General features: G+C 37.6%; 1 protein-coding gene across 2 annotated transcripts in view; it reads left to right on the top strand.

Moving 5' to 3' along the window:
- The window catches only part of IQGAP2 (IQ motif containing GTPase activating protein 2), a 267,396-nt gene extending 254,354 nt beyond the window's left edge, over positions 1 to 13,042 (top strand). For both annotated transcript variants that reach the window (XM_074328812.1, XM_019728145.2), the window contains exons 31-36: positions 1,210 to 1,297; positions 3,270 to 3,482; positions 5,189 to 5,349; positions 6,952 to 7,089; positions 8,142 to 8,250; positions 12,090 to 13,042. In XM_074328812.1, the coding sequence (XP_074184913.1) occupies positions 1,210 to 1,297; positions 3,270 to 3,482; positions 5,189 to 5,349; positions 6,952 to 7,089; positions 8,142 to 8,250; positions 12,090 to 12,203 (823 nt within the window). In that variant the 3' untranslated portion in view covers positions 12,204 to 13,042. The remainder of the gene's footprint in view (positions 1 to 1,209; positions 1,298 to 3,269; positions 3,483 to 5,188; positions 5,350 to 6,951; positions 7,090 to 8,141; positions 8,251 to 12,089) is intronic.
- Positions 13,043 to 16,285: the final 3,243 nt, after the last annotated feature.

Genomic DNA, 16,285 nt, shown 5'->3' with positions numbered 1-16,285 from the left:
CAAAAATAATATTTTGGGAATTAACTTGGAGGGTTTCTTCTGTCATTTGGGAACAATGTTTTGTTTTCATTTTCCAATTTTCATACTGAGCAAACATTTCCTGCTGTAGCTGAGGAAGAAATTCATCATCCAGTGATACCCTGTAATGCCTTTGAAAGAACCGAGGTTAAATACAACAACAGAACTATAATAAAAGTGAAACTTCAGACAGTGAATAGACATGTTTATAACTAAGGCAACTTCTGTTTCCTTTTTTTTCAGAAGGAAATCTATCGTCAATAATACTGTTCCTACTTATGTAAAAGTGAACAAACTTGACCCTTTGTCTTTTATGTTACAATCTTTTAAATAATTATATAACCTGATCTTTAATTAGGAAGGGGGTGGCTGATTACCATAAAGAACATACAGGATATAAATAATAAATGTCTAACTATTACATAGTTTTGTACACCTGAAACTAATTTTTTTTAAAAACCACATAGGGGAAAATACATGGTTTTAGCACTTCCAGAGGAGTTTCCCCAGCTCATAACTTTTTACTGAGCCACTCTTCTATTCTCTCCCACCTGATGTCAGGGACCCAAAACAATCTGTTAGTTCCTCTGCCACATGCAAGGTTCTTAGACACCCATCCTCTTAGCTGCCGTGTTGGCCAGCCACCAAAGCTCCACAGTCCACCCGGGAATTCTACTTGTACTCGCCTTCCAACTGTTTCAGAACTTTCTCAGAGCAGGAAAGCTAACAGTTGGTTTGGATCCTAAAGTCTTATGATATATTAAACAGGCTCAGAAGTTTAAATGTTAAAGTCAGGAAAGGGGGATTATTAGATATCATTCTTGTACCCTCTACAGTAGCAGGCCAAATGGGCAGGACTTGTCCCTCCTGCTCATCAAAAAGTAGTCTCAGTCCAAAAAGAAGAAAAAGTATTTAGATAAGGAGCCTTATGGCATACTTGTGCCTGTGTTACTGACAATGTAATCCTACCACATCAAGCATATAAAACCCAGACTTCAATTATCAAGCATTCACAAACTTGCAGGAGCCTTCGCACAGATGCAGTAAATTTCTGCAAGACTGTTTTATTTTAAGGGATTATCTTTGAAGCTTCATTTTTGTATGTGTTTGTACACTCCCTCAGGAGAAGCAGACTGTTGTACGTCAGGACTGCTGTCTGAAAGTCTGTCTCTTCTTTCTCTCTTTTGTAAGGACCAAAAAGCTGATAATTGATGTGATCCGGAACCAACCAGGGAACACACTGACAGAAATCTTAGAGACACCCGCAACTACACAACAGGTAATTGGTCTTTGAACATAAAATAGTAAGTACCGTAGATATGAGTTGACTTTATCAATCTTCATGCCAAATGTTTACTGTTATCTCAGAGAAACGATATCTAATGTAGTTTGAAAGTAAAGACTTTCATCTATTACTCTGGGCAACTGAGTTTGGCTCTATATAAAATCCGTATGGAGTATCAATGGAAATGAAATAGAAAATGCAGCACCAAACTCAAATGCTGAACGTAGTTTTATCCTAGACTAGGACAGTAGTTCTGGGTCTTTCAAAGCCTCTGGATATTCATCACAAACTTTATCAGTCAGAGGATGGGTAGATAATTCAGTTAAGAGACAGTTCTGGTCAACAGGATGTAGAAAAATACCTTTCATGTTTTACGTATTTCCTAACTTGAAGAAACGAAGAAGTGTCTCCCATTAAAACTGTTTTCTAAATGCTTCAGAAGCGACTGTCTTGAGTCTATTGGGTCAGAGCACCACTCTCCTGGTGTAACTAACTAAAGTTTCATAACAATCTTGCATTAAACTTTTTATCAACATCTTTTAAATTGCATCATGGTTTAGTTCGTTCTGAATTAATTTCAATGTTATTGCGTTAGTATCAATAATTGCCACTTCTTAAAGTTAACAAAATTATCTAATCAGTTACTTCTTAGCAGAGCTACACATAATTTTCCTGAATCATTCTTAATTTAATTGGTTGCCAAGAAATCATTCTGTCCTAGTTTTCCATTTAAAAAACATAAAATAAAACCAAGTTGTCTGATATTTATTAATGTGTGAATATTTTTTAAACAAGGTAGGTAGAATATCCTACGAATTAAGGACGAGAATTTTAGTCCTTATTGATATTTTATTTTTCCCCAAATGTAGCATAGTCGCTAAGAACACAGACTTCCGAGATAAAGTGTAGCTCTGCACCTCCTAGTTATGTAATGCTAGGCACTTAGAAATATTTCTGTGCCTAGGTTTCCTCATCTGTAAAATGGGAATGATAATAATGGTACCCAATTTACAGACAGAAATAAATGAGTTAAAATATGTTAAGAGGGTAGAGTAATACCTGGCACATATTAAGTACTCAATAACGTTGGCGGCTGCTGCTAGTACTATTATTGTTTACTGCTGACCGGGTAAACTGTTCCTGCGTCCATGATGTTGACCTGTCCATCGTGTGTCAGATAACATTTGTACCTTAGACTTTATGTGTCAGTCAATTGTCTAGTACAATGAAGTGGGAAGATCACCAGTCTCTCTTTATTACTATTCTTTTGAACAAACTATCCAAATTGTATCCATTAATTTACTCATCATTTATTTGGGAACTTATTATGTGCTAGAATATTCTTATTCCCTTTGGTTCAAAGAAACCCTGTCAAAAAATTTTATTCATTCATTTACTCATCATGTATTTGGGAACTTATTATGTGCTAGAATATTCTTATTCCCTTTGGTTCAAAGAAACCAAATCAGTTTGAGACTGATTCCTTTATCAGAACAAAGGTCTCTGCAGTCTGGGCTTATGAATCTCCATACATGTGGCTGATATGTGAGAGTTTAGTTGGGTTCTGGATGTTCAGGGTTGTCATAGCCAAGGTTTAATGGATAATCTAGTTTTAGTTTCCTCAATGGGACTATCCAGGAATTGAAATCTTTCCATCCAGGGAATTAGAAAATATTAGTTATCCATTGTACTATGTTCATTACTAAAATGATATGTCATCTTAGCAATAAAATAGGTATTAGAATTTTGCCCAAATTAGGCCTTCCACCACTCCCATGTTTGTCAAAAATGTAAAGTAATTCCTTCGAAAAGATCAACTTTGAAACCCATGAAGAATACAGTCTGGTCTTTGGACTTTGGTTTGAGGACTTCTCTCATTTTTGACATTAACTTGCCTTGTGCAGGTTCTAAATCTGTGAGATTAGGGAATCAGAGGAAAAGCAACATCTTGATATTCCTTTTTCAGGAAACAGATCATGCGACAGACATGGTGAGCCGGGCAATTAAAGATTCCAAGACTCCAGAAGAAATGAAGCATAGCCAATCTATGGTTGAAGATGCACAGCTGCCCCTTGAGCAGAAGAAGAGGAAAATCCAGAGGAATCTTCGGACACTGGAACAGACGGGACTCGTGTCATCCAAAAATAAATACCAAGACATTCTCAATGAGATTGCCAAGGTTTTTGGAAACAGTATTCTTTCTTCACTTAGCAGACATTTGTTAATCATTGCTTACCTGCAGGGCAATCTGAGGTCACCCGAGGGATTCATAGTTGTATATGCCATGGTCAATACTACAGACTTGTAAAGGTTTCAGAGCAGCTGATGATTTTTAATAGAGAATAATCACAACTCTCCCGAGTCATTAGAAGAGTTGACACACACCAGAAATAAATTATCAGGAAATGCAATAGACAAGTTTCATCTATGCCTTTAAGCAATATCTACTGCTTTTTAAAAATGACACTTTTAGAAGAGTTCTTTCTTGAGTTGTTAGTTGTAATGCCCAGTTGTCCTTAGGGCCTCCTGCTAAGATGGTAACTTTGTCACTGGAGAGTTTGCCTCTAAGCAATTTAGCCTCGATGCAGTTTTGACTTAAATGTTAGTTTCTGTTTTCTCATCCCATATTTTGACAGTTCAGAAACTTCCTGAGAAAAGGATCTCAAATTAGTGCAAGGAAACATCACAGGAACTGGCTGAGATCTGTTTGCCAAGGATAAGGAAGTATTTGGTTTCAAGGGATGTTTGGGTTCCAAAGACATTTCATTGTTTTTACCCAAAAGCACTAATTAAAATGGGTCTGGAAGTTAAGGGCAGTTAAGTGATCAGAAAAAAATAAATAAATTGTCTAACTTCTGGGAGAGAAATGCACTCCACTTTATGCTTCTATGGAAAGTCAGGGTCAGTTCTGGCAGCAGGCTTATTCCTTTTTGCCCGAGTGACTCAAGGGAAGTAACATTTCTTTCTATAGCTCTGGGGTGGAAAATATTTCTCTTTGGAAATGTGCAGTAGAGAAAATGACGCTTTTGCCTTAAAAAAAGAAAAATAGCTATCAAGAAGACATCCACTAAAAAATTCTCTATTTAGTGAAGAATTTTTACTTAAGAAGGGTGTGTCTTGTCTATGTTTGAATTCCTAGGGGAATGTTTTTAATTTGTCCACAATGGAAAAATCATATTAAACAGGCACCATTCTCTTAAATGAAACATTTCCATAATTTATCAACTAGAATTATAAAAAAAGAAAAAAAACAACCTGGGTATCTGTAAGTTTAATTGTAGCATAGTTCTTATAAGCTGTAAGCAGCTTGGACAACAGTATGTTCAGGAACTCTGTTTAAATCCAAATATTAGTTGTATAATTATTAGCGTTCAATGTTTTCAGTCAGTCCTGAGAGCCCAATTAATGTTTTTGTAAACCTTGAGAATAGTTCCCAGATTAAAAGTGTACTGATTTTTACTTATCTCTAAAATGAACGCAATGATTAAATTTAAACCTTTTCAGTAGGTATATTCTTCAAAATGGAATGTTCAAAGTATCCTGAAGAAATTGCTTGTCTTCTGCTAAAGTCTTCTTTGTGCCCTTTTTAAAACATGATTTTTCCTTAAATTAATTGTATGGTCATTTTAAAATTGCTTCTTTGCTTTTCCATCAAGAAAAAAAATAAATCTTAGCAACTCTCTTAAAGTGAAATAAGGACACTTGCCAGTTCTGAAGTGAAAAGGGAAGGGTGTGAGAGATTAAAATAAGGTGATTGAGATAAACTACCAGTTAACAGTCCAAATAGTGATTTCGTACTTGATAGTCTTCTTGTCCCAAACGGGCAAAATCAGAAAGCAAACTTCTGCATCAGTCTCATGTCATAGCCCTTACTTGTTGTTTTAGGATATTCGAAATCAAAGAATCTATCGTAAGCTTCGAAAAGCTGAATTGGCAAAACTTCAGCAGACCTTGAAAGCACTTAACGAGAAGGCAGCATTTTATGAAGATCAAATAAATTATTATGACACCTACATAAAGACTTGCCTAGACAACTTGAAAATAAAGTAAGTTAAAATCATACATTCATTTACAATGTCATGATTTATAAGGGGTGTCAATTCTTTCATGATCCTGGGCTATTGAGTTGGATTTGGAAGGAAACTTTTTGTTTTATAACTAAAAACTAAAATCTCAATTTTGTGATTTGCCACTGTGAACTAAGAAGTCAGGGGTGAATTCAGAAACTTTTTAAATTCTCCATTGGCATAATGTCATATTTGAAGTAGTTTACCCTGTTGTATCTTAAGCAAGTAGCTTTAACACTTGGGGAAGAACTTTCATTATTCCTTTTGTCTTTTTTTAGTCAAAGGTGTCTTTAGAGCACTATTATAAAAAAAACAAAAATGAAAGCTACTCTTGTTTTGGGAATGTTTACAATAAACAGTATTTTATATTTTTGATAATGTTAGACAATGTCAGATGTTTGCTAATTGCACAGTGCAGCTTAATGATTTTAAATTGCTTAGTGGTTTTAAGAAATCATATTGATACAAAGACAAAATTTGGCAGTTCTCTTATTACCCATTAGTATACAGATTATAGATTTTTAATATACAGTATAGCCACTTTTATGAGTATGATTTGCTCATAGTAATTCTTATCCCTAGACTAAGGTCAATACTAATCAAATTTTAATTACCCATTTAAATATGTAATACAATATTTTTATGTAATCTTTGCAGTCAAATTGACAGTAGGAAATGGTGCTGCATGGAAAAGTCAATTGCATTAATCTTAGAAGATTTGATGAAGGGAAATAACCAAATTTAAACCTTATTGGTTTGGGCCCCACTAGTTCTGAATTTCAGTTAATTTGCTTGTGGCCTGTAAATTACTTTTACTCTATTCCTGGGAGGAAAAAGTTAGTTGAGCTAATATTTGCTAGAAATAAAGTTACTGGGGTTTTTCTTTACATATTTACTACAGTGACTTGAAAGCATTTTACAGGCTCTGCAGTCATATGAGCTGGATTTGGGTTCTAATTCTCTCTCACATTGTGTGATTTTTGAACCAGTCCAGTGAACTTCTCCAGAGCTTCAATTTTCTCATCTTTAAGGTGGAATTAGGAGTAGCAGCCTCACAAGTACTGTTATGAGAGCTAACTGAAAAGGCATATAAGAAAGGAATTTTGTTTATTTCAAAGTACTGTGGAAATGTTAATTTTGTAAATATGAAGCAATATTTATCAAGCGCGTAGAACAGTGCTGGCTACTTAGTAATTGTTAAATTAATTAAAACAGTCCTAGTGGTACCTTTACATAGGAGTACACAGCTCATCTTATTGCACCAAAGCTGCTTGCAAAATGACTTAATATATCCACTTAGTTCAATATGCCTGAGAAAACAGAATATAAGTTTTATGAAAAATATTATCTGTACTGCCAACTTCAGTCACTTTGAAAATAGCTTTCCCTTAGGCAGTTCACAGTGAGGTTTTACTGAGTGGGGAAAATTTTCACCTACTATGACAAAATAAAGAATTACGCATTCGATGCCATGGGGGCCAGATCTGAACAATGCTGTGCCCCCTGGGCGTGGTTATTGCACGACCAGCAACATTGGAGTTTGCCATCATGACAACAGACGGTTTGTTGTTACTTTGGTAGAAATTCTCGGAGATCAATTAAACTGGATGGAAAAGGAGAACCCAAGGGGGCGAGGAGAGTGAAGCCAGTGAAGTACACGGCTGCTAAGCTGCATGAGAAGGGAGTCCTGCTCGGCATAGACGATCTGCAGACAAACCAGTGAGTGTGACTTGGAATCTGCACAGGACACACACGCCCTCTAATCGCCCCCATAAAACCTGACTCACATTCTTCGGTTTCCTGTGGCCTTTGAAGAAAGCTTCATTTGGTCTGTCACGGCATACCCTTGATTACAGATGACAGGGGAAAGCATGTGTATTGTCATCTCTTGTCTTCCCATCGGGCCTTGAGCATCTGGTGCCATGGGCTGTATGAAGTGCTGGTCAAGTGATTGTGTTTCCCATGGCTTATTCAGTGCGTCTGGATCTGCCAGCCTCCCTGTTCCCTCCAAAGAACTGAGTCATACAGTGAGAATAAAAGCTGTCTTTTGGTCTTGATAGATGAGATCATTTACAATTGAAAAGTAGTGCCTTTCTAATTCCAAAGCCACAGACTGTGTGCCAATGCCTGGGTCAGAGCCCCACCAGCAGAGTGCTGTCAGTGGGTGCATTTGAGAAAACCGAAACCCCTCCTCAGCAGCCCCACACCAGGTGCCACTGGATTCTCTGTTTTAAAGGGACCGTGAGCCCTGCCCACACCCCATCACTCCCTAATCCTCTGTCTGGGGGCAGCCAGACCCACTACTCTTCTCTAACTCCCACCTTCCTTCAAGGCTTGACTCCTATTCCATTTATCCCATCAAATTTTCTGACTGAATCGACTCAGAGAAAATTCTTCTTCCTCTTAGAAGTTTCTGTAAAACTTATCATCTGAAATGCTCAACTGGCCTGTCAGTGGTATAAGTCAATGAATAATTTTCATATTCTGTGCGTCTCATATTTCCAACTAAATTTTGTGTTCTTTAAGAGCAAGAACCATATTTAGCACTTCTTTTATAATTAGGCACCTACTTCAGTGCTCTGTGAGCTACAGCACTCAACAAGAGCCATCAAAATAGTGAGCAGAGTGAGGAAAAAGATGGGAGGTTTTGGATGATTTCTTAGGGTTTTCCCAGGAGACTATTCACTAAGAATGGTAACCTAGGATGCCATTAATTTGTTTCAGCTTTAAGCATATATTTGCAGTTCTTCATATGTCCCTTTCTTCACTAGGTTTAAAAATGTTACATTTGATATCGTATCTACTGAAGATGTGGGCATCTTCGATGTCAAATCAAAATTCCTGGGTGTTGAAATGGAAAAGGTGCAGCTCAATATTCAGGTAAGCTGGGATTTCTGCAAACTGGCGGGAGTGCTATAATGTGGGTCATTTGTGGCGCCCCTGGCTTGCACTCTGCGTGAGGACAATGAAGTCCAACAAAGAAGACCAATGTAAGCCTCATTTGTCAATATTAGCTTTTTAAGCATTGATTATTTTTTAAAAGCTATGATTTTTCAAATTATTGGAACTTGAAATGCTTTTAGATGGTAAAACCATAGCAGTCAGTTTTTCGAAGTCATGTTTCCATTCTGAAGCTTAAAGAAAATAATATAAAAGTATTCAGGAAGGTTTCCTTTTATTAGAACCTTTCATTTCTTTCTAAGAGTATGTATGCCTAAGACTGGAGCTTTTCTGGTTCCATTGCGCCTTCTTTCTCCCTGCTAGAATTATTATTATTATTATTATTTTAACAGAGGGTGCAGCTCACAGTGGCCCATGTGGAGCTCAAACCAGCAACCTTGGTGTTGTTAGCACCACGCTCTAACCAACTGAGCTAACCATCCACCCCCTAGAATTATTCTTACATCAGTTTCTTAAATCTATTTCTTAAACATTTGGGAGCATATGAATGAAAGACATTGTGCAAAACAGATAATCTGTAAATAGAAAAATGGTGTTTGCAGTCTAGATTTTTGCTGTTTTCTTTTTAGAACCACATGTAAGCCAAATATACTTGAACAGAAACTGAGAAATCCAGATTATGTGTCAAAAAAAAAAAATGAAAGGAGGATACAATCAAATGTTATGTTCACCTACTCTCAATTTCTTAATCATTAGCACAGAATCAGTTCAGAGAAGTAATTAAGTTTTTCTTTTTCGTGTATGAGTTTTTAGATGGCAGTAACACCTACTTACCTGGGCCCCAAACTACTTGTAAAATGATTTCCAGGTGTTCTGTGTGTATCCACACGAATGATTTGGATAAGCCACTGGGAGTGATATTAGTTCCAGCCTCACTGCCTGCTCAGCCCACCCCTGACAGCCCTGAAATGATCTCTCCTCCCCTTCTTTTCTGTCTAGCATTCCCTGTAGCTTAAAAAAGAAAAATGGGAGCTAAATGGGCATGATAAGGACATTGAGATCATAAATTAGAGTACAGAGAGAAAATTAAACATGTTATGTAATTATGAAAAGTATAAGTAAACAGTATTGTTTTCTGACTTAATTTAAATGTCACTAGATGTATCCATCTAACAATTTAACTGAAAGTCTTGAGTTACTTTACGTAGCACTTAGGTAAATGTGGGAAGACAAAAGAATGTTTTTGTGGTAATGGGCCTTATTGATTCTTCTCTAGAGGTGGCAGACATACCATGTGATTGCCAGGAAGGAAATGAGCCAAAACCAATAATGTCAACTGGATAAATGAATCCCAAGTGACCAGTAGACTCCTGTTTAGAGAGGCCTCAGTAATTCCAGGCGACTTCCTTTGAACACTGGTGCAAATACCAAGCTTCACTTGTTCCTTTGTTAAGGATTCAGGGTGCAGTGGGATTAGCTATTCACACCATTCATTTATACACATGATTGCGAAATGTTACTCTCCAGCTGTATGCAGATGGCTAATAAGCCCCAGACTTTTAAAGTCATTACTGTATCGTCAGTACCAGCTACAGGATTTGCAGTGCTCAATGCAAAATGAAAATGCAGAGCCCTTTATTCAAAATTACTGAGAATTTCAAGAAGATGACAGCATTAAACTAAGTGCAGGACTCTTCTGATTATGAGACCCTCCCTGCACAGGTTGCATGCCCAAGGAGCTGGCCCTGAGTATAATAACTGTCAGACATAAAATCAGACCTCCATTTATACATATGACTTTGAGACAATTACATTATCAAATGATTTATCAAAGAGAAACATGCTGTCCAGGTCTTTAGTGTGAGTCAAGGACTGGAAACAGGACAGAAATTCCTCAGAGTTCTAAGGGAAATCCCTTCTAACATTATGTGTCTAGGTTTTCTTCAGCCCACTCTTCCCTTAGTTTATAACCTACTTACGCGCTATATAGCTATAGGCCACATACATAACAGGAAGGCGTGACTTCCATGAAGACTGTCTGCTTATACAAATAATGGTCCATGTTTATCAAGGGCTGCTGGGTTGATGTTCTCTGTTTCCCAGCTGAAGCACTGAGGTTCAGAGAGTGCCTGATGGAAGAGGCAGCTGGAGCCCAGGCTCTTGGTCGCTCTGCTCCACTGCTTCTCCTACTGATCCTACTGTCCCATCTGATCCTGGCAAGACAAGAGTGGCTTACAAAGGATTGATCTCATATGCCCAATAACACCCCTGTGAGGTTGGGAGTGTTCGCCTCAATTTAGAGATAAGGAAACAATTTCAGAGAGGTTATGTGATATTACACGATAATAAGATAGCAAAGGGCGGCGCTAAGACTGAAATCTGTGCTTCTAACCACAAGTGCGATTATATTTTCTCTGCTGCCCTCCTTCGGGGCTGAGCTAATTCCCCTGCAACATACCATTCCTTCTCAACCATATTGGTTTCTTTTCCAAGGGACTTGGAAAAGTGAATCTCCACTACATTTTAACAGAAAAAAAAGCATTCTTGATAAAAGAACACTTAGGTAAATGTGGGAAGTATTTAAAAATTCCCTATAGAATTTCTGTCCCGGATGTGTATCTAAATAATGTAGGGGTTTAGTTGAATGCAGTGGGAGGTAATTGAGGAAGTGGGGGAGGAAGCTGGCAAGAGCCCAGTTTCCTCAAAGATGACTCCAACTTCTGCAGGTGGCCTCGCTTAATATAGACACAAGGTATTACCATTAAGGTCCAAGAGGTTTTCACAGCTAGAAACAAGAAAATGAGCCCTGGGTATTAATCTAGGGCAGTTCAAGAATGATATCTTCTATTTGGGAAAGACCTCCTGTCCTATGTTATTGTGACATTTTACTGCTTAGTCTCATACATGTGGCTGGTGTGACCCAGCTATGAATTTTAGCAGGGAAGTTTATTTCCTTTGTTATGTGGCGGCAATGGAACACAGAACGACAGACTGACTTGGGAATGAGGGCTTGTTCTCAGTATAGAACAGAAGTAGTCTAGATCAGGAATTGCTTTGTACAGTGTTTCTCCACATTTCAATCACACAACCTCATCAATAAGTATTAGGTTAGTACAAAAGTAATTGCGGTTTTTGCAATTGTTAAACCGCGACTACTTTTGCACCAACCTAGTAGCATGGTCACTTCCCCCCCATTTGTACATATTTATTCATAAAGTATACATGCTCCTACTACTGTACTCAAAATGACCTTTATAAAATATACACCAAATTTAAATGTTTAAAGAATGAGAAGAAATAAAAATAAATGGTTCTGATATGCTTTTTCACTCCCCAAGAATTGGCCTGCTCACTCTGCTTTAGAAAACACTGCCGTTCTAAAGAATATACCCCATCTTGCTAGAACATTTGTGTTTCGAATTTTTCAAATTAAAATTAAAATTATATATATCTGAATTAATCACAATGGTTTTCTTTCATATGGTCTTTTTCAATTCTAAAAATCTATTTTCTTTCATCTAGGTAAGTGATTCTGAAAATATGCCACCCAGACCAACAATATTGTCATTACATGGGAACTTGTTAGAATGCAGATTCTGAGAGCTACAAAATCAGAAATTCTTGGGTGTGGGGCCCAGCAATCTGTGTTTTAACTAGCCTGTGTTTTCCACCAGATGATTTTGATACATGTTAAAGTGTAAGAACCGCCACCCAATTAGGCCATTTGAATCTCATTTTTGTCAACAAATTCTCTAGAATGTGTTTTAAATGTGCTAGATGTCAAGTTTGAGATTTAATAACATTTGTTATAATTTCAGGATTTACTGGAGATGCAATATGAAGGAGTAGCTGTAATGAAAATGTTTGATAAGGTTAAAGTGAATGTAAACCTTCTTATATACCTGCTGAATAAGAAATTCTACGGAAAGTGAAGTGCCTCCAGAAATTTCATGGATTCTTCATCATCTGGATCAGGAAATGAATCTGTTTAGTATTTTTGTTTTTAAACATGATTGAAATCACTGCTTATAAATGTGTGATTTTTTTAAAAAGACCAAAACTGTTCTGAAGAATGTACCCATTGTGCCTTGTTAATAATTTGCTACTACGGTAGAATGCTACACAAAATGAATTAATGTAAACACTTTCACATAATACTGTGCGATAGGTACTCTAATTTTAAACTTTGAACATTTTGTGATTTGTTTTAAAGTAGGGAGAAAATAAATTTAGCTGAGTAGGGACAAATGCGTAAAACTATTTTCCTATGAAAAAAAAAGATTTTAAATGTCCCATTTGAATAATGTAATTCTTCATAGATCTTTTTTATCTGTGAAGAAATGGATACCTAATTATTTGTAATGAATTATTTGGATGGCTACTTAGTTCTAAACCCTGTCTTCTGGGAGTTGTCAATTTTAAAGAGAACCTTTGTGCAATTTAAAATGAAGTTTTTATAAGTAATTGAAGGTGACAATACAATAACACTTTCTGTATAAAAGTATATATTTTATGTGATTTATTCCTAGTAAATGAAGTGCACTACTGCCTCATGGTAAAGACTCTTCTACCCAGAGCCTTTAAGTGACTAAGGAACCACATGGACAGCAAGCAACCTTAGGTCCCCACCTGCATCCCTCACAATTTATTTGAATACTTCAACTGTGCCTCTCAAATTTTTGTAATGCAATAAAATCAGTATCTAAATGGTTTTTAAATGTATTCTTTGGAAATTGTTTCATGTAAAATAAATGTTACTGAATTACCTTAATTTGGCTCTTTAGTTATCTTAATAAATCCCAATCATTTAGTGGAGAAGATTCTTGGTGGGGCTTATCAGGAAAAGAAATAATACACTTAGAGTTGTATGTGTTGGAGTACAGAGGAAGCTGCTGTGGTCAAAAGATCCAAAACTCTGTGGCTGAAACGAAATAGAAGTTCGTTTTTCTCAAATTCAGTAATTCCAAGGTAAGTGGGTAGGCACACAAGTAGCCAGGGATCCAGGCTAGCCCGCTGCAGGCTCTGTCCCTGTCGCTGATTCCTGGCCATCAGGAAGGAGGAAAGAAGTCCAGGGCAAGCATTTTGTTTTAAGTTACGCATGTCACTTTTGCTTACATCCCATTGGCCAAAACTTAGTCATGTGGCCACAGCTCACTTCAAGAAAGGCTGGGAAATATGGTCCCCAACCAGGCAGCCATGTCCCCAGTTAAACTGTGGGTTAGAGAAGGAGGTGGTTCTATTATTAAAAGAAAGGGAGAGTGATTCCTGCGGACAGTTTAGCAGTCTCTACCACAGTGGTCATCCCGACTCTTAGGCTGGAACTCCCCCACACACTTTGTATTCTGTTTGATCATTCAACAGGCTTTGTTTTCCACAGGGATTACCAAATATTGAGAAAGTGAGTTATCCACATTTGGCATAAATGAATTCTCAGTGTAAAACCAATAAAAATTGGAAAATTCAAATTTTAAAAAGTAAAATCTACTACTTTAGTGATTGTTTCAGGCTATACATGTTTTTTACAAAGAATTAAATACCTTGAAACAATTCTTGTCTCAACAGTTTGTGGATGTTTTTTAATTGTATTAACCTTAATACAGACTTATGTAAAAGGAGTCAAATAAACATACAGTTAAGTTCACCTTGAGAATGAACCTCCCTTTTCCCTACATCTAGCATTAGGTGAGGCACAGGAGCCAGGTGCAGTGAGGTAGGTTAAGCTTCCCTCTTCATGCTCCAAGAAAGACTTTTCGTGGAAATGTATAGGAGCCAAAACGGGAAAGATGTCTGGAGGCAAAAGCTAACTTTTCATAGCACCTCTAAAAGGAGCTTGTCTTAACTTATTCCAACAGTGAATGAAATGCTTGAGGCTTATTTGTATGAATAATGGTCTTTTTGCCAGCACACTCAAGGAGCTGTGAGCAGTATTGTTGAAGATATTACCAATGGTTACATTTTTGAGATCTTTAAGGAATGTGAATGAATGGGTGACTCAGAGAAGAAAGCAGGTGATGAAGAAAAAGAGCAAGAACAAGAAACCAGTGGAGGCCTGGGGTGTAGATTGTTGGAACCAAGGCCTGTGCCTCTCCCAGGAGGACAGAACCATTTCCCAAGTCGGGCGAAAGAGGCAATTCCTGGAAAGGTAAGAAGAGAAAACAAAGGTTGCCCTTCCATGCTAAATCTTGGGCGAAAAAGTGATCTCTGGTAATAGCTGTCTTCCTGGTACAGGCTTCCTTTCCGATGTAAATTTCTCTTACACAAGGGTAACATCTACTCTGTTTTCAGAGCTTCTCCTATGTCTGCAGTTTCTCAAAATAATCACACTATGCAAAAAAGGCTTATTTTGAGGTGGCACATTCTGCTTCCTGTCTCTATCTTCCTCCCCAGGATCCAGCTTTTCTTAGGAAGAAGAAGGTGAAAAAAAATTTTTTTTGTTCTTTTTTTTGCTTTTAAAACACTTAGCAATTGAAACAATAACTTGATTTTTGCATAGCTTGCTCCTGTATTTTGATGTATATTTGATCAAGTTGCCACTGTTATGAAAATGGTCTTTGGAAGGCTGAGAAGGTCCATGAACTCCACTTTTTAGCACCTGGAATGTAAAAAGGCAAAACAGACTTAAGGAGCACTCTAACTATTATGGGGGAAGGAAAAATAATTTTCCTTTGGTAGTTCCCTAAGAGTATGGGACCCCAGGGCAAATTGGGCAGTTGAGGCTTAGATGCTGTTCTAGACTAAGGAGAAGAAGGTAGGTATCTGGGACTTCAAAGCTCAAGTAGGTAATTCGCAGGTAGATGAGAAAGAGCAAACATGTCGTAAACAAATTCTTACCAGGCCACCAATGGGGGGGGGGGGTCTATGAAATAGCCTTGCTAGGTTCCTGTCTGTTACACTTAGTCCATATTATGCTAACATAATAGCTCCCCTCCTTCAAGCAGATTTTTCTATTGGACTCCCTTTAGGCAGGTAAGGGGGAAGGTCAAAGTTTCTTTCTGAATCTTTTGTTTCTTAAAATAACCAGCTTAAAATAATATCTCAAAAGGCATATTTTGAGGTGGTAAACTGCTTCCCCTCAGCACTCTCAAAAGATATGCTTTAATGATCTCCAAGAGGGGGGAAATCGGTGCATACTACAATATTCTGGAAGTGTGTGGTGAAGAGACCAACGCAGTGCGATCGTCTGACATTACAGATCTCCCTCTACGTCATTGAAAGAACAGGACCGTAATGTGTGTGTGGTTAGGTACTAATTAGAGGTGTTATGCCTGATGTAAGTTTTACAACTTGGGCTGTGGTTAAGTAGGGATTTGTGGTGCTCCTCAAACATTCCAAGAGGCAAACCACAGAACTCTGAATGGTGAAAGTTGTCTATATTTTGAAAGATTCTAGTGATCACTGGATGATCTTACTGCTGACCAGCTTTTAGAAACATCTATTGCCTCTGTTACTGAAACCAAGACAGTAACCGATTAAGATAGAGCCCTCTTAAATGGTCTCTGAGCTCCAGAGGACACAAATTGTTAGTCACTGCTGTGCGTTCAGAGTCTTGGCAGTGCCTTGTAAATGGCAGAGAAGTGAAGTCCCAGAGGCAGGTGCTACAGTGGTTTGAGAAGGAGACATACCCTACCCTCTCACTGCCTCCCAGGACTCCTAGTATTGCTTTCAGTTGGCCCTGGTATAATTGGGACAGCTACTGATTATCTCAGTCTAACAATGCATATGCTCTCAACTCAATCTCCAAATAAAATAACTCATACAGCTTTTTCTAGGATGCCTCATTGTTGTTTTCCTTAGAGTATAAAATCTCTTAGCTAAAATACATTGGAAGGTGTGATGGTTAATTTTATGTGTCAACTTGAGCAGGCTCAGGGAGGCCCAGACAGCTGGTAAAACATTATTTCTGGATGTGTCTGTAAGGGTGTTTCCAGAATAAGTTAGCATCTGAATCTGTGGGCTGAGTAGGTTGCCCTTATCAATGTGGGCAGGCATCATCCAATATATTCAAAGACCAAAT

The sequence above is a fragment of the Rhinolophus sinicus genome, linkage group LG03 (assembly GCF_036562045.2).
Source record: "Rhinolophus sinicus isolate RSC01 linkage group LG03, ASM3656204v1, whole genome shotgun sequence".
NCBI lineage: Eukaryota > Metazoa > Chordata > Mammalia > Chiroptera > Rhinolophidae > Rhinolophus > Rhinolophus sinicus.
The sequence above is the reverse complement of the archived record's forward strand: the minus strand, read 5'-3'. Positions and strand labels throughout refer to the sequence as shown.